Source organism: Pseudophryne corroboree, chromosome 6 (genome assembly GCF_028390025.1).
Source record: "Pseudophryne corroboree isolate aPseCor3 chromosome 6, aPseCor3.hap2, whole genome shotgun sequence".
NCBI lineage: Eukaryota > Metazoa > Chordata > Amphibia > Anura > Myobatrachidae > Pseudophryne > Pseudophryne corroboree.
In genome coordinates this window covers 515,654,223-515,673,648 of record NC_086449.1, presented here as the reverse complement: position 1 = coordinate 515,673,648, position 19,426 = coordinate 515,654,223, and the positions used below count along the sequence as shown (strand labels likewise).

The 19,426-nt window shown below is 44.1% G+C and overlaps 1 protein-coding gene across 3 annotated transcripts in view; it reads left to right on the top strand.

Moving 5' to 3' along the window:
* The window catches only part of LGR5 (leucine rich repeat containing G protein-coupled receptor 5), a 314,155-nt gene that overhangs the window by 189,914 nt on the left and 104,815 nt on the right, over nt 1-19,426 (top strand). The window contains exons 1-2 of one of the 3 annotated variants that reach the window (XM_063927463.1): nt 17,323-17,387; nt 19,323-19,394. In XM_063927463.1, the coding sequence (XP_063783533.1) occupies nt 17,323-17,387; nt 19,323-19,394 (137 nt within the window). Of the gene's footprint in view, nt 1-17,322; nt 17,388-17,560; nt 17,778-19,322; nt 19,395-19,426 lie in introns of those variants that run through there. The other 2 variants (XM_063927464.1, XM_063927462.1) reach the window with 2 other exon arrangements.

Genomic DNA, 19,426 nt, shown 5'->3' with positions numbered 1-19,426 from the left:
ACAATTGGACTCTCCTTGTGGATTTGGGATTTCAAAGAACGCACAGTTCTTTGCGGTGCTTTTGCCAGCTTGAGTCTTTTCAGTTTTCTAGCGAGAGGCTGAGTGCTTCCATCCTCATGTGAAGCTGAACCACTAGCCATGAACATAGGCCAGGGCCTCAGCCGTTCCTTGCCACTCCGTGTGGTAAATGGCATATTGGCAAGTTTACGCTTCTCCTCCGACAATTTTATTTTAGGTTTTGGAGTCCTTTTTTTTCTGATATTTGGTGTTTTGGATTTGACATGCTCTGTACTATGACATTGGGCATCGGCCTTGGCAGACGACGTTGCTGGCATTTCATCGTCTCGGCCATGACTAGTGGCAGCAGCTTCAGCACGAGGTGGAAGTGGATCTTGATCTTTCCCTAATTTTGGAACCTCAACTTTTTTGTTCTCCATATTTTATAGGCAGAACTAAAAGGCACCTCAGGTAAACAATGGAGATGGATGGATTGGATACTAGTATACAATTATGGACGGACTGCCACGGTTAGGTGGTATAAAAAAACCACGGTTAGGTGGTATATATTATAATAATAATACAATTATGGATGGACGGACTGCCTGCCGACTGCCGACACAGAGGTAGCCACAGCCGTGAACTACCGCACTGTACACTGGTTGATAAAGAGATAGTAGTATACTCGTAACAACTAGTATGACACTATGACGACGGTATAAAGAATGAAAAAAAAACCACGGTTAGGTGGTATATATTATAATAATAATACAATTATGGATGGACGGACTGCCTGCCAACTGCCGACACAGAGGTAGCCACAGCCGTGAACTACCGCACTGTACACTGGTTGATAAAGAGATAGTAGTATACTCGTAACAACTAGTATGACACTATGACGACGGTATAAAGAATGAAAAAAAAACCACGGTTAGGTGGTATATATTATAATAATAATACAATTATGGATGGACGGACTGCCTGCCGACTGCCGACACAGAGGTAGCCACAGCCGTGAACTACCGCACTGTACACTGGTTGATAAAGAGATAGTAGTATACTCGTAACAACTAGTATGACACTATGACGACGGTATAAAGAAAGAAAAAAAAATACCACGGTTAGGTGGTATATATTATAATAATAATACAATTATGGATGGACGGACTGCCTGCCGACTGCCGACACAGAGGTAGCCACAGCCGTGAACTACCGCACTGTACACTGGTTGATAAAGAGATAGTAGTATACTCGTAACAACTAGTATGACACTATGACGACGGTATAAAGAAAGAAAAAAAAATACCACAGTTAGGTGGTATATATTATAATAATAATACAATTATGGATGGACGGACTGCCTGCCGACTGCCGACACAGAGGTAGCCACAGCCGTGAACTACCGCACTGTACACTGGTTGATAAAGAGATAGTAGTATACTCGTAACAACTAGTATGACACTATGACGACGGTATAAAGAATGAAAAAAAAACCACGGTTAGGTGGTATATATTATAATAATAATACAATTATGGATGGACGGACTGCCTGCCGACTGCCGACACAGAGGTAGCCACAGCCGTGAACTACCGCACTGTACACTGGTTGATAAAGAGATAGTAGTATACTCGTAACAACTAGTATGACACTATGACGACGGTATAAAGAATGAAAAAAAAACCACGGTTAGGTGGTATATATTATAATAATAATACAATTATGGATGGACGGACTGCCTGCCGACTGCCGACACAGAGGTAGCCACAGCCGTGAACTACCGCACTGTACACTGGTTGATAAAGAGATAGTAGTATACTCGTAACAACTAGTATGACACTATGACGACGGTATAAAGAAAGAAAAAAAAATACCACGGTTAGGTGGTATATATTATAATAATAATACAATTATGGATGGACGGACTGCCTGCCGACTGCCGACACAGAGGTAGCCACAGCCGTGAACTACCGCACTGTACACTGGTTGATAAAGAGATAGTAGTATACTCGTAACAACTAGTATGACACTATGACGACGGTATAAAGAAAGAAAAAAAAATACCACAGTTAGGTGGTATATATTATAATAATAATACAATTATGGATGGACGGACTGCCTGCCGACTGCCGACACAGAGGTAGCCACAGCCGTGAACTACCGCACTGTACACTGGTTGATAAAGAGATAGTAGTATACTCGTAACAACTAGTATGACACTATGACGACGGTATAAAGAATGAAAAAAAAACCACGGTTAGGTGGTATATATTATAATAATAATACAATTATGGATGGACGGACTGCCTGCCGACTGCCGACACAGAGGTAGCCACAGCCGTGAACTACCGCACTGTACACTGGTTGATAAAGAGATAGTAGTATACTCGTAACAACTAGTATGACACTATGACGACGGTATAAAGAATGAAAAAAAAACCACGGTTAGGTGGTATATATTATAATAATAATACAATTATGGATGGACGGACTGCCTGCCGACTGCCGACACAGAGGTAGCCACAGCCGTGAACTACCGCACTGTACACTGGTTGATAAAGAGATAGTAGTATACTCGTAACAACTAGTATGACACTATGACGACGGTATAAAGAATGAAAAAAAAACCACGGTTAGGTGGTATATATTATAATAATAATACAATTATGGATGGACGGACTGCCTGCCGACTGCCGACACAGAGGTAGCCACAGCCGTGAACTACCGCACTGTACACTGGTTGATAAAGAGATAGTAGTATACTCGTAACAACTAGTATGACACTATGACGACGGTATAAAGAATGAAAAAAAAACCACGGTTAGGTGGTATATATTATAATAATAATACAATTATGGATGGACGGACTGCCTGCCGACTGCCGACACAGAGGTAGCCACAGCCGTGAACTACCGCACTGTACACTGGTTGATAAAGAGATAGTAGTATACTCGTAACAACTAGTATGACACTATGACGGTATAAAGAATGAAAAAAAAACCACGGTTAGGTGGTATATATTATAATAATAATACAATTATGGATGGACGGACTGCCTGCCGACTGCCGACACAGAGGTAGCCACAGCCGTGAACTACCGCACTGTACACTGGTTGATAAAGAGATAGTAGTATACTCGTAACAACTAGTATGACACTATGACGACGGTATAAAGAAAGAAAAAAAAATACCACGGTTAGGTGGTATATATTGTAATACAATTATGGATGGACGGACTGCCTGCCGAGTTCCGACTGCCGACACAGAGGTAGCCACAGCCGTGAACTACCGCACTGTACTGTGTCTGCTGCTAATATAGACTGGTTGATAAAGAGATAGTATACAATACATACAACAATATACTACTATACTGGTGGTCAGGCACTGGTCACCACTAGTCACACTGGCAGTGGCACTCCTGCAGCAAAAGTGTGCACTGTTTAATTTTAAATTAATATAATATTATGTACTCCTGGGGGCTCCTGCTATAACAACCTGCAGTGCTCCCCAGTCTCCCCCACAATTATTATAAGCTTTGCCTTTTATACATTGATGTGCAGCACACTGGGCTGAGCTGAGTGCACACAGACTGAGTCACACTGTGTGACTGGCTGCTGCTGTGTATCGTTTTTTTTCAGGCAGAGAACGGATATAGCAGAGAACGGATATATTATATTAAAATAAATAAAAGTTAACTAACAACAACTGCACTGGTCACTGTGGTAAACTCTGTCTGACTCTGCACAATCTCTCTCTCTCTTCTAATCTAATTTCTAATGGAGAGGACGCCAGCCACGTCCTCTCCCTATCAATCTCAATGCACGTGTGAAAATGGCGGCGACGCGCGGCTCCTTATATAGAATCCGAGTCTCGCGAGAATCCGACAGCGTCATGATGACGTTCGGGCGCGCTCGGGTTAACCGAGCAAGGCGGGAGGATCCGAGTCTGCTCGGACCCGTGAAAAAAACATGAAGTTCGTGCGGGTTCGGTTTCAGAGAAACCGAACCCGCTCATCTCTACTGCAAAGTCAGTAAGGCTTCACTGGATCCCTGCTGGGCCAATTGTACATGCAATCAGTCATTGCCCATACAGTATAACTTCCTGCTTTCATTGTGCAGTTACATCATTATGTATTGCTGTGATATGCAGAGATAGCTGACAGTTACCGATGGCCCACTGCTACCAGTAGCAAATAGAATCTTAAGACTAATGACTGGAAGAGGGAAATTCTGCTTATTGCATAGCTTATTTTACTTCTAAGCAGTGGCAAATTCTTAATTCTTCCAAATAAAAACGATATGAACTATACCGGACGTCACACACACACACACACACACACACACACACACACACACACACACACACACACACACACACAGTTGTATATTTCGTCTGCTCATTCAAAAGTTGTTGACAGATGACACAACTGTGCAGCATATCTGTGATGTGAATTCATTCACAGGATGATTATATTCTTACACATAGTGCTTTGACACCTTGATGGTCAAAGTTGCCTGCTGCCTGCTTTCTTATAATACTACTATAATGAGCTGATTCAATCACAGTCGCCTTTGTGAGCCTAACCTTACAGTGAAGAAAAACAAGAGAGCAGAATATATGCCTTGATAAGACACAATACACACATCACATGGCAGGCAGCAGGCCAGACACACATCATAAATTTTTTTGTCGTAAAACATAGCTTGGTGATAATGCAAGGCAGGACCTCTTCTGCTTATTTTTCAATAGACAACACAAACTAAACATCCATGGCTCAGAGAACAGAACACTAAATACTATCTCATAAAAATACTAGCTAGCCTAACCTTTGTATTCTTAAATTGTTTTAACAATTTTTTGAGCCAATACATAATAGAGAGGTTCTATTAGAATGTGATCTGATGGATACATTAATTGCCCACCCTAAATTGCTCAAACACTGTATTTTGGCTTGGCAGACTCAAGTGCACATTGCACAAGTAAAGCAAACCACAAGCCATTTCCTCACATACCATTGAAAAAACATATCCTTACTTACCCTCTTTTAAATGTCCCCAGAAGGGAATACCAAGTTTGGGCCATTGTACAGAGCCCAACGGTACAATCGCGCAGTTTAGAACATGATTACTTTGTGTTCTAAATAGTGTTGCTAATTCTCCTGCCCACTTTTGTATTGGAATGGGAAGTATCCATATGGCCTTTTTACTCTCACGTGAGCTCAGGAGATCTCTCTGAAATTCAGGAGTCTCCCAGACATCCCAACAGAGTAGATAAGTATACATTAGATGCACTTAGAGTATACGCTTGCGAGCAGGGCCTTCCTACCTCTATGACTGTTTGTTATTACCCAGTTTTGTTTTATCATTGTGGTTGGTCGTTAATTTACTTTTTCAATTGATTGTTTGAACGGTGACCCTTTTATTCTTTACACTGATTCACCATCCACATTTTTGTCACTTTCCACATTCTTGTTTGACTAGAACAAACCCATTAATTAACATTCAAGCAACATGTATTTGACCTACCCGTCTCAAAAATTTAGAGTAGCTCTAGACAGAAATTGTGATTGAAATGTTTAAAAATAGAGTGTTGCATGAATGGCTGAATGGTTAAAGTACTTTGCCCTCCAGTTCTCCATTCTGAGGTTTATTTATGTTTGAAAGCCGCAGAATACTTATACACATACTCCAGTCCTCTACCAGGCAAGTTACAACTGTCATCCTGCATGTCATAATACAAAATAATAAAGTCATATATTTTTATTGAACTTCGCCTGCAAAAGAACAGTATCATTGAATTAAGACAATTTCCTCATGAAGCTATAAAAGGATAGGCTTGTAAATTAATTAAAATGGCACACAAGACAAGCTAGACACTGGCACTCTGCAAGGAGAAAAATTATGTTTATTGTGATCCAGCAATAAGATTGCCAGAAAAACATAAACGGAAGAAGCGGGCAGTAGTCCCGTAAAACATTTAGCAAAGTTTATGCTATACCATGTGACCAAGGCTCATCTGCATTGATGCTATTCTATCAATCTTCAATAAACTGTTTTGAAGAAGCGGTGCTGACTATTGGGGAACCGACGCCAGAAAATTATGTTAATAGATCAACAATGTTATGGTTGACTGTCAATAGGTCAACACCAAATGGTCAGCAGGTAGAAAAAGTCGACATGTACAAAAGGTCAACATGATGGACACACTTATGGTGGACACATGTTTTGTTTTCAGTTTATCATTTTTATGGACCAAATCTGGTATGTTTCATGCTATCTGACCACCATTAGTACTAGCATCTACCCTCGCAGGATTGCTACGCTTCAGGCTTTGTGGCCCTTCCTCGCTCTACACAGGTTACTATTCCCAATAGATGTTCACTTAGATAGTACATTAAGCAAAAGTTGAGAAAACATGTATTAAACCTTAAAAACATGTGTCAACCTATGTCATGTTGACCTTTTGAACCTGTCGATCCTAAGCACTGTCGACCTTTTGTACCCATCGACCTAATTAATTCATGTCTATTATTTGGTGTTGACATATTATTTGTTGATCAGAACATTGTCAACCTATCATCTGGATACCTTACAAGTAATGTCAGGGCCGTAACTACTTTTATTTATTTCTTCCATTTTGTAACAGTCAAAACACCTCAATATATATTCAGTGTGAGATAAAAGTGGTTTGGGTACCAACAATAATTTTCTATCTGGTGGTAGCTCAAACCCTGTACCTGAATACACCCTATTTTAGGGTAGCTGAAGATTGCGGTGCTGCAGAAAGTCCATCTTAGGGCTCAAATCCATTATATTTCACGCAAAAGAGTGTCATTTCCAAGAAAGGAACATGAATGTGAATATATGCAAAAAATATTTTTATTAAAAAAAGAAATAAAATATTGTTAGAATAGTCATAAGAGACTGTTGTTTTAATTGAAATCTGTTAAAAGTTACTTTTTATACCCATCAATTTATCTTCTATTTGTGCGCCAAAAAGAAGTCTCTCTACCTTACAAGTTATGTCAGAGCCGTAACTAGGAGTGTGGCAGCCACCAGATCTACAGTAAAAGATGGGATCCAAAGTTCTTAAGTGACTCCACAGATAATAAAGAGTTAATCTGAGCCACTGGTTATAGCTGCTTTTTTCAGTGCAGAGAATGTCTGTATAACACTACTGATTCCTGTATACAGAATGCTTTGTGGCACTACACTGTAGTACCCTTAAGTGAGCAGCTGTTACATCCAATCTTTCCTCCTATTAGTTCAGGTCATTTTAGGTTGAAGGAAACAATATGTTTGGGCCTGTTCCAAATTTGGACTCTTACCCAGTGTCAAAACCACTGGAATTTTAGAAGCAGCCCATGTGGCACGGAAGATTTTTTGTTTCTCTTTTTTTTTTTCTTTCATTCCTTTGGTCTTCAGTCTAACCATTTTGAACATCAAACAGCCAGTAAAAGGGATACAGTTGGATTTGGGGAAGTGGTAAAGAATGTGAAATACTGGATTTACTGAACGAGCACTGAAGACAAGTCCGACACAGCTTTCTCACACAGCTCTGATAATGCACATCAGTAGCTCAGCTGCAAAGCATCATGGAAGACCAGAATAGACTGCTCAGCACCAGCTGCAGTGTACGCTGATCTGTGTTGTAAAACAACTGAATACTGGGGAAATAAGTGTATCGTATACTAGGCCAAGTACTCCAGCCTGGATGAAACCTGCCTTCAATATGGCATGGACATTATTTCTTGGAGGTGCTAGAGTAATAGAGATGCTAACATGGGTATGCCATTGCTTTTTATGTCCTTAGAAATGTTTTTAATAACATTTTCTTTTGACAACATAGGTGTGCACAGGCTCAGGGCAAGGAATGCAGAATATCATCCCCTTTCCAGCTAGCCTGCCCTTTGCCCTCCAGGACACATTACCCGCCCAAACCCATACCTCCCAACTTCTCTACAATAGAAGTCAGGACCAAAAAGGATGTGGCCTTGCAACAAGGGGTCTGTCCTCATGGAATATGCAATCCCATGAGCCACACCTCTATCTTTGTCATGCTCAGCAATCTGGGAGCATCTGGGCTGCCCCCAAACTCTCCCTCCACGGAATACACTCCATGTGCACAGCAACGATTCACTGTTTGCTCTGCTAACCAGAGCAGCGGGTAACAGAGGGCCTCTCCATCTCCCCCTCCCCCCACAGGACACTGCAGCACCTGGGTGGAACGATGGGACAGTGCCTCAAAAGTGGATATACAGTACTTGCCATGCACGGCCACAGTAACTGCTGTTGTCTCCTCCCCACTGTTGCTGGCTCCTAGGATAAAGGCAGTCTAGTTTTGAGTCCAAGATTGCTGTAGTGAAATTATTGTATTCAGATACAGCATTTCACATCTGCCATCTTGGACTCAAAAAGAGGCTGAGATGCGGAGAGGAGATGATAGAATGGGAGAGCTCTACTGCACATGCTTCAACATAGTTCCTCCAGGGATTCTTCATTCCCTAACCACATTAGTACTGCGCAGGCGTGGTGCCATCTTGTTACTGTGTAGAATGATATAGTGGGAGACAGATGTCTTCCTCTTAGCTCCAGGAGACCTACCTAATTTACCTGCGTTACCACTGTTCCAGCACCTGGCACTGCTACCCGCATCTTGTGTACAAGCTCTGCATCATGCCTTTACCAGTGTAACCACAGTGAGTATGGCTATACCCGCAACTCTTAATAAACCACTGGACTGCTCCTTTGGTTAGGAACATTCTGCTGGTGTGTACACTACTTTGCCATACCACCCAGGGCAGGCCCAAGCCTAATTTTTTTGGTAAGCCAATATATATTTTGGTGCTCCTCAGTGGACAATATGGCGCTACATTGTATCACTGCCGTGTACTGCCTGACAGACACTACTGTAGCACACAGCCAATCAGGAGGGTGCCACGACATGGCGCTCCCTGATTTGCTGAAGGGACCCTCTTTGACAGGAGTCAGGAGGGGTCCTGGCAGTCGGGGAAAGGGGTCCCATGTGTAAACATGGGACCCCTTTCAGTGCGTGGTCGGGTTTGCGTTTTATTTTTTTGCCAAGTACGTGGATTATTCAAAGGCCGGATTCTTCACTGGATTATGTGAGTATAATTTTTTTCACAGGTACCCCAAGGATTCTACATGGAGAAGAGGACCGAGCCTCGTGGGAACATAGGTAAGTATGTGTGTATGTTGGTATGCATGTATGTAATAAAGTTGTACTGTCACGGTGTGTGTGTTCTGTTTTTATTGGGGTATTTTTTTAGTAGTAGTACTACAGGTACCAGCGGGCCTGGTTTTCCACCGCATGCTGGTACTTATGGTTCTCCAAGTACCAGCTTGCGGGGGAGGCTTGCTGGGACTTGTAGTACTGCTACTAAAAACAATATTCACAATTTCACACTTGGCTATCAGCCCCCCATCCGCCGCCCTTGGATGGGGGGGGGACAACCTCGGGCTTTACCCCTGGCCCTTGGGTGGCTGGAGGGGGGGACCCCTTGATTGAAGGGGTACCCACTCCTCCAGGGTACCCCGGCCAGGGGTGACTAGTTGGGGTTTTAATGGCACGGCCGCAGGGACCAATATCAAAGTGTCCCCCGGCTGTGGCATTATCTCCCCAGCTAGTGGAGCCCGGTGCTGGTTTCAGAAATACGGGGGACCCCTACGCTTTTTGTCCCCCGTATTTCTCTGACGTCCTAGTGGATGCTGGGTACTCCGTAAGGACCATGGGGAATAGACGGGCTCCGCAGGAGACTGGGCACTCTAAAAGAAAGATTAGGTACTATCTGGTGTGCACTGGCTCCTCCCTCTATGCCCCTCCTCCAGACCTCAGTTAGAATCTGTGCCCGGCTCGAGCTGGTTGCACACTAGGGGCTCTCCTGAGCTTCTAGTAAAGAAAGTATTTGTTAGGTTTTTTATTTTCAGTGAGATCTGCTGGCAACAGACTCACTGCTACGAGGGACTTAGGGGAGAGAAGCGAAGCTACCTGCTTGCAGCTAGCTTGGGCTTCTAGACTACTGGACACCATTAGCTCCAGAGGGATCGAACACAGGCCCAGCCTCGGTCGTCCGGTCCCGGAGCCGCGCCGCCATCCCCCCTAGAAGCAAGAAGAACATCCTGGAAATCGGCGGCTGAAGACTCCGGTCTTCATTAAGGTAGCGCACAGCACTGCAGCTGTGCGCCATTGCTCCCTATGCACACCACATACTCCGGTCACTGATGGGTGCAGGGCGCTGGGGGGCGCCCTGGGCTGCAATTAGAGTACCTTACATTGGCAAACAGCACATAATATAGTCTAAAAAACTATATATGTGCAAAAATCCCCCACCATAATATAATTATAAGAGCGGGAGAAGTCCGCCGAGAAGGGGGCGGGGCTATCTCCCTCAGCACACTGGCGCCATTTCCTCTTCACAGCTCCGCTGGAAGACAGCTCCCCAGGCTCTCCCCTGCAGTTTCCAGGCTCAAAGGGTAAAAAAGAGAGGGGGGGCACTAAATTTAGGCGCAAACTGTATATGAATAGCAGCTATAGGGAAAAATCACTTTGTGTTAGTGTAAATCCCTGATTATATAGCGCTGTGGTGTGTGCTGGCATACTCTCTCTCTCTGTCTCCCCAAAGGACTTTGTGGAGTCCTGTCCTCAGTCAGAGCATTCCCTGTGTGTGTGCGGTGTGTCGGTACGGCTGTGTCGACATGTTTGATGAGGAGGCTTATGTGGAGGCGGAGCAGGTGCCGATAAATGTGATGTCACCCCCTGCGGGGTCAACACCAGAGTGGATGGATATGTGGAAGGTTTTACACGACAGTGTCAACTCCTTGCATAAAAGGTTCGATGACATAACAGCTGTGGGACAGCCGGCTTCTCAGCCAGTGTCTGCCCAGGCGTCTCAAGGGCCATCAGGGGCTCAAAAACGCCCGCTACCTCAGATGGCAGACACAGATATCGACACAGAGTCTGACTCCAGTGTCGACGAGGATGAGACTAATGTACAGTCCACTAGGGCCATCCGTTGCATGATTGCGGCAATGAAAAATGTGTTGCACATTTCTGACATTAACCCAGGTACCACTAAAAAGGGTATTATGTTTGGGGAGAAAAAGCAACCAGTGGTTTTTCCCCCATCAGATGAGTTGAATGAAGTGTGTGAAGAAGCGTGGGCTTCCCCCGATAAGAAACTAGTGATTTCTAAAAAGTTACTGATGGCGTACCCTTTCCCGCCAGAGGACAGGTTACGTTGGGAGACATCCCCGAGGGTGGATAAGGCGCTCACACGCTTGTCAAAAAAGGTGGCACTGCCGTCTCAGGATACGGCCGCCTTAAAGGAGCCTGCGGATAGAAAGCAGGAGGCTATCCTGAAGTCTGTATATACACACTCAGGTACTATACTGAGACCTGCAATTGCTTCAGCTTGGATGTGTAGTGCTGCAGCAGCTTGGTCCGATGCCCTGTCAAAAAATATTGATACCCTCGACAGGGATACGATTTTGCTAACCATAGAGCATATTACAGACGTCGTCTTATATATGAGAGATGCACAGAGGGATATTTGCCGGCTGGCATCTAGAATTAATGCAATGTCCATTTCTGCCAGGAGAGTATTATGGACTCGGCAGTGGACAGGTGATGCGGATTCTAAAAGGCACATGGAGGTTTTGCCTTACAAGGGTGAGGAATTGTTTGGGGATGGTCTCTCGGACCTCGTTTCCACAGCAACAGCTGGGAAGTCGACATTTTTACCTCAGGTTCCCTCACAGCCTAAGAAAGCACCGTATTATCAGGTACAGTCCTTTCGGCCCCAAAAAGGCAAGCGGGTTAAAGGCACGTCCTTTCTGCCTAGAGGCAGGGGTAGAGGGAAAAAACTGCACCATACAGCCAGTTCCCAAGAACAAAAATCCTCCCCTGCTTCCACTAAGTCCACCGCATGACGCTGGGGCTCCACTGGTGGAGCCAGGTGCGGTGGGGGCCCGTCTCCAGAACTTCAGCGACCGGTGGGTTCGCTCACAGGTGGATCTCTGGGTTCTACAAGTGGTATCTCAGGGATACAAGCTGGAATTAGAGACGTCTCCCCCTCGCCGTTACCTCAAATCAGCCTTACCAGCTACTCCCCAGGACAGGTAGGTAGTACTGGCGGCAATTCACAAGCTGTACCTCCAGCAGGTGATAATAAAAGTTCCCCTCCTTCAACAGGGACGGGGTTACTATTCCACAATGTTTGTGGTACCGAAACCAGACGGTTCGGTGAGACCCATTCTAAATTTGAAATCCTTGAACACTTATATAAGGAAGTTCAAGTTCAAAATGGAATCGCTCAGGGCGGTTATTGCAAGCCTGGAAGAGGGGGATTACATGGTATCACTGGACATCAAGGATGCTTACCTACATGTCCCCATTTACCCACCTCACCAGGTGTACCTCCGTTTTGTGGTACAGGACTGCCATTACCAATTCCAGACGTTGCCGTTTGGTCTGTCCACGGCACCGAGGGTATTTACCAAAGTAATGGCCGAAATGATGATACTCCTTCGAAAGAAGGGAGTTATAATTATCCCGTACTTGGACGATCTCCTTATAAAGGCGAGGTCCAGGGAGCAGTTGTTGGTCGGAGTAGCACTGTCTCAGGAAGTGCTACAACAGCACGGCTGGATTCTGAATATCCCGAAGTCGCAGCTGGTTCCTACGACGGGTCTGCTGTTCCTGGGTATGATTCTGGACACAGAACAGAAGAAGGTGTTTCTCCCGGAGGAGAAGGCCAAGGAGTTGTCATCTCTGGTCAGAGACCTCCTAAAACCAAAACAGGTGTCGGTGCATCACTGCACGCGAGTCCTGGGAAAGATGGTAGCTTCTTACGAGGCAATTCCATTCGGCAGATTCCATGCACGGATCTTTCAGTGGGATCTGTTAGACAAGTGGTCCGGATCGCATCTTCAGATGCATCGGCTGATCACCCTGTCCCCGAGGGCCAGGATGTCTCTGCTGTGGTGGCTGCAGAGTGCTCATCTACTCGAGGGCCGCAGTTTCGGCATACAGGACTGGGTCCTGGTGACCACGGATGCAAGCCTCCGAGGTTGGGGGGCAGTCACTCAGGGAAGAAACTTCCAAGGACAATGGTCGAGTCAGGAAGCTTCCCTACACATAAATATTCTGGAACTAAGGGCCATTTACAATGCCCTAAGTCAGGCAAGACCCCTGCTTCAAAACCAGCCGGTGCTGATTCAGTCAGACAACATCACGGCGGTCGCCCATGTAAACTGACAGGGCGGCACAAGAAGCAGGATGGCGATGGCAGAAGCCACAAGGATTCTCCGATGGGCGGAAAATCACGTGATAGCACTGTCAGCAGTGTTCATTCCGGGAGTGGACAACTGGGAAGCAGACTTCCTCAGCAGGCACGACCTCCACCCGGGAGAGTGGGGACTTCATCCAGAAGTCTTCCAGCTGATTGTAAATCGTTGGGAAAGGCCACAGGTGGACATGATGGCGTCCCGCCTCAACAAAAAGCTAAAAAGATATTGCGCCAGGTCAAGGGACCCTCAGGCGATAGCTGTGGACGCTCTAGTGACACCGTGGGTGTACCAGTCGGTTTATGTGTTCCCTCCTCTTCCTCTCATACCAAAGGTACTGAGGATAATAAGAAAGAGAGGAGTAAGAACTATACTCATCGTTCCGGATTGGCCAAGAAGGACTTGGTACCCGGAACTGCAAGAGATGATCTCAGAGGACCCTTGGCCTCTGCCTCTCAGACAGGACCTGCTGCAGCAGGGGCCCTGTCTGTTCCAAGACTTACCGCGGCTGCGTTTGACGGCATGGCGGTTGAACGCCGGATCCTGATGGAAAAGGGCATTCTGGTTGAAGTCATTCCTACGCTGATAAAAGCTAGGAAGGATGTGACAGCAAAACATTATCACCGCATATGGCGAAAATATGTTGCTTGGTGTGAGGCTATGAAGGCCCCAACGGAAGAATTTCAGCTGGGTCGATTTCTGCACTTCCTACAGTCAGGAGTGACTATGGGCCTAAAATTGGGATCCATTAAAGTCCAGATTTCGGCCCTGTCTATTTTCTTTCAAAAAGAACTGGCTTCACTGCCTGAAGTTCAGACGTTTGTTAAGGGAGTGCTGCATATTCAGCCCCCTTTTGTGCCCCCAGTGGCACCTTGGGATCTTAACGTTGTGTTGGATTTCCTAAAATCACATTGGTTTGAGCCACTTCAGACCGTGGAGTTGAAATATCTCACGTGGAAAGTGGTCATGCTTTTGGCCTTGGCTTCGGCTAGGCGTGTGTCAGAATTGGCGGCTTTGTCATGTAAAAGCCCCTATCTGATCTTCCATATGGACAGGGCAGAATTGAGGACTCGTCCCCAATTTCTCCCTAAGGTGGTATCAGCGTTTCATTTGAACCAACCTATTGTGGTGCCTGCGGCTACTCGGGACTTGGAGGCTTCCAAGTTGCTGGACATAGTCCGGGCCCTGAAAATCTATGTTTCCAGGACGGCTAGAGTCAGAAAAACTGACTCGCTGTTTATCCTGCATGCACCCAACAAGCTGTGTGCTCCTGCTTCTAAGCAGACTATTGCTCGCTGGATCTAATGCACGATTCAACTTGCACATTCTGCGGCTGGACTGCCGCATCCTAAATCAGTCAAAGCCCATTCCACGAGGAAGGTGGGCTCTTCTTGGGCGGCTGCCCCAGGGGTCTCGGCTTTACAACTTTGCAGAGCTGCTACCTGGTCGGGATCAAAGACGTTTGCAAAATTCTACAAGTTTGATACCCTGGCTGAGGAGGACCTTGAGTTTGCTCATTCGGTGCTACAGAGTCATCCGCACTCTCCCGCCCGTTTGGGAGCTTTGGTATAATCCCCATGGTCCTTACGGAGTACCCAGCATCCACTAGGACGTCAGAGAAAATAAGAATTTACTCACCGGTAATTCTATTTCTCGTAGTCCGTAGTGGATGCTGGGAGCCCGTCCCAAGTGCGGATTGTCTGCAATACTTGTATATAGTTATTGCTTAACTAAAGGGTTATTGTTATGAGCCATCTGTTCAGTGAGGCTCAGTTGTTATTCATACTGTTAACTGGGTATAGTTATCACGAGTTGTACGGTGTGATTGGTGTGGCTGGTATGAGTCTTACCCTGGATTCCAAATCCTTTCCTTGTAGTGTCAGCTCTTCCGGGCACAGTTTCCCTAACTGAGGTCTGGAGGAGGGGCATAGAGGGAGGAGCCAGTGCACACCAGATAGTACCTAATCTTTCTTTTAGAGTGCCCAGTCTCCTGCGGAGCCCGTCTATTCCCCATGGTCCTTACGGAGTACCCAGCATCCACAACGGACTACGAGAAATAGAATTACCGGTGAGTAAATTCTTATTTTTTGGAACCAGGACCAGGCGCAGAGCCCGGTGCTGGTTGATTAAATATGGGGGGACCCCTGTCATTTTCCCCCCCATATTTTTTCAACCAGGACCGGCTCAAAGAGCCCGAGGCTGGTTATGCTTAGGAGGGGGGACCCCACGCAATTTTTTTTTCTGATTTTACACTAAACAGACCCTTTCCCATAGATAACCATGCACATATCTCACTGATCCGTGCATGGTGATCCAAACTCGACTGGAAAAAGCAGGTCTATTTTTTTGCTGCTTTTTTTATCGAATCGAAAAAAAACAGACCCGCACTTGAGCACTCAGAAACTAACACCCAAATACGAATGAATAGTGAATGCCCGTATTCTATGAAATAACAGCCGCGTTTGAACGATGGTCTATTCATTCGTATTTCGGAAGGTTGTCATTCAAACCATTACGAATAGACCAGACACTGCCGAGATTGGTGCTTAGTGAATTCCCGGATTGGGACTTAGAAAAAAAAACACAAATCGGCCAAACTCGGATTTTTAGTAAATACTGGCCTATGTGTCATAACATGAATAAGGAACACTACTTTGTGGTGTAATGTGAATAAGATTGTGCTGCTGTGAGGCATAATTTTAATTGGGGATACTATTGAGTGACCACGCCTCTTTCTTTTTGAGACCACACCCCTTTTGGGGGGGCGCCGCAATACCTTTATTGCTGGGGGGAGGGGGGGGGGGGGGAGTTCCACCACCTCTCTAGGACCACTTTAAGTACTGATCATAGGTAATATTACTTGCCTGTAACATTGACAGTATTTTGGAATGTCACATTGTGGATTATAGAGGATAAATAAAATGCGGCAGATCATTTCTTTATGAGTATATGGAACTATTTCGGCAGAGTGGGTTGTGGAATTTGTGCAATGAAACAAAGGAACTTGCAGCACAATTAATCAGTTATAAGTAAAAAAAAAAAAGTAATTACTTGAGATTCAATAGTAAACAAAAAGGTGATTGATCAATTTTGTGCACTGTACCTTGTTAGATGTAATTTACTTAGCCCAAGCAGAGATTTTATCTGTTTTTCAGGGTTAAAACATTTATTTGAAACACAGGTGATATAATGACACCATGCATTCACCTTGTTTGTGCATAAAAACAATAAACAACAAAAAACATCAAAATAAAGTGCAGAAAAAAGACAATTGGGTACCATAAGTATTTGTACCACTAGGAGCACCTTTATAAACCTCTAAGAGATTCAATAATGGTACAAGTACTTATGGTACCCAATTGTCTTTTTTTCTGCACTTTATTTTGATGTTTTTTGTTGTTCATTGTTTTTATGTCCAAACAATGAATTCATTGTGTCATTATATCGCCTGTGTTTCAAATAAATGTTTTAACCCTGAAAAACAGATAAAATCTCTGCTTGGGCTAAGTAAATTACATCTAACAAGGTACAGCGCCAAAAATTGATCAATCACCTTTTTGTTTACTTTTGAGTATATGTCAAATAATTTTAGTGGTAATAATAATAATACCATCAATGAAATAGATGTAAAATGTTTTTTATTTAACAAATCCTGTAAATTGTCAATGTTCAAATGATGTCCTAGCTCTAACTTTCTTACTTATTTTAAAGGGAAAGTAGATGTATGTGTGTGTGTTTTGTTGATGTAAATAATCCACATTAAATTATTGGATTATTTATGTATTTTTTCCTAATTATGTGGTATGCTCTCTATCATTCCTCTACAGCAGGTGGTTGCCATGCTAGGAAGGAGGGGCTTCTCTAGTTAAGCATGCAGTGAATGACTGACACATACCCGCAACTTCCGGGAGAGTAGGTAAGTAAGGGGTCTATTTACTAAGCCTTTGATGGAGATTAAGTCGCTGGAGATAAAGTACCAGCCAGTCAGTTCCTAACTGCCATGTCACAGGCTGTGTTTGCAAAATGACAGTTAGGAGCTGTTTGGCTGGTACTTTATCTCCAGTGACTTTATCTCCATCCAAGGCTCAGTAAGTAGACCCTTTACTTACCTACTCTCCCGGAAGTTGCGGGAGACTCCCTATTCTTCCGACTCCTCTAGCAAGCCACCCGCTTCCAAGGATAGGCAGATAATGCTGGTAATCGTGGGTCAGTATGGTGGAGGAGGCGGGGCTATATGATGCAACAGACATAATTTTAGCACCACCCCTTGCTTGAAGACCCACAATTTATGGGATTCATCATCCTGGCAGCAGGGCCTAATGATGTGGGTACCTGGCCCCAGTCTCTGAAGACCCCAGCTGCTTATCCTCTCTGGGCTTCACCCAGAGAGGAATATTAAAACATCGGCAAGTATGGTTTGTGACCTAGACAGAGAAAGAGAAAGTGACATAAATAAGTATAGAGACATGGAGTAAGAGGTAAGTGGAAGATACATCAGGAAAGAGCTGTATAAGGGATAGTATATGGAGAGGGGAGTACATGTTTCCCGGTTGAAACATCACTGGCTCTCATTAATTAAAACTTGTCTCCCTGTCCTGTCAATAATTACCCCTTGGTTTAACCCACTCTGTGCTGGGCCGCAGAGTATAACGTGGTTGCTAAGGAAACAGCCCATCCCTCAGTGGTTGCTAAGGAAACAGCCACATGTAAGCCTGTTCATATCCACTGCAATCTTCTTATTCTGCTCTGCGGACAATATTACACATGCAGAAGCCTGATTGGTTCAGACGGACCTGATTAGTCAAGGAACAGGCTGGAGAAAATAATCCCGTAAAACTAAATAATACCTGTCACCTAGTGACTGTATACAGTTAGTTTGATGTGGTCAATTGCTGACTGTATTTTCTGTCCAGCATATTGTAGACTCGCATACAAAAGTGATTATAGAACACTTTGATCTAAAATTGCCATATTTCCGTACAAAGTTGCCATGTGTGAAAAATATAATGCTCCTGTAGACATATCACATATCAGCAGTGCCTCCTCTGTATTATTTGTCTGGCTAGAATGCTAAGTAGCGGTTCCTCCATGTGTCTGACACACGTAGCATAATGCAGATAGGGATCGGCTGTACCCAGCCTGTTGCCTAGACTGATTATCTGCACCTATCATCTTGATCTATCACCAGATAATCAGTCTAGCTGCCTAAACTGATTATCTGCTCTGTCACCTAAACTAATTATCTGCTCTATCACCTGATATCTGCTCTATCATCTGGCTGCAGCAAAGTCTTTTATTTGCATGTCATTTCAGTCATTTTATTTCTCATTGAGAACAACAGCCAGTGAAGGGGTTGTGACAGAACCAGAAGTATAGCTGCGACAACTAGTTGTCTGTTTGAAACAATATAATTCTGGACGTATGACCGGCTTTAGTATAATGATGTGATTTATTACCTGTGCTATTCATTATTCAATTAGTTATTAAAGTAATGTAAGTGCATTTAAGTATAATTGACAATTATGGTATATATGTTGTATAATGTGTAGCTAAACTTATTTTAATACATTTAAAATGAATACATTTATTAATACGGAGTTCTCAAGTCATGTACTGCTGTATATTGAAATGTAAATTGAAAAAGATTGTTTCAGAATTTAACAGATTAAAGTCTTTTTGAAGAACATTATCTGTCCCTTGACTTTAAGAGCACTATCCGGTCATGATGAGTGATGCGGCTGCCCTCTCTCTTGGCACATATAAACATATATGTTCTACGTACAAGACTCACTCTGCAGTAATAATGAAACATTTATGTTTCTTCGCACTGCTTTCACTTATAGAGATCACTTATTTATTTACTTTGGGTTTTTTTCATAACAAGACAAGACAGTAGAACAATTATGCCTGGCATGTCTGCTCAGTGAATAGTTGTGATGCATTGAGATGTATCTTGTTTAAATGAGTTCCACATGATGAGAAATGGATTAACTTTATTTTTCTTTTTTTCTTTTACTTTGCAGACGTCTTGCAGGAAATGACTTGACATACATCCCCAAGGGAGCTTTTGCCGGGCTCAACAGTCTCAAAGTTCTGTAAGTAGAGTAAGCATTTGTGGTATATATTT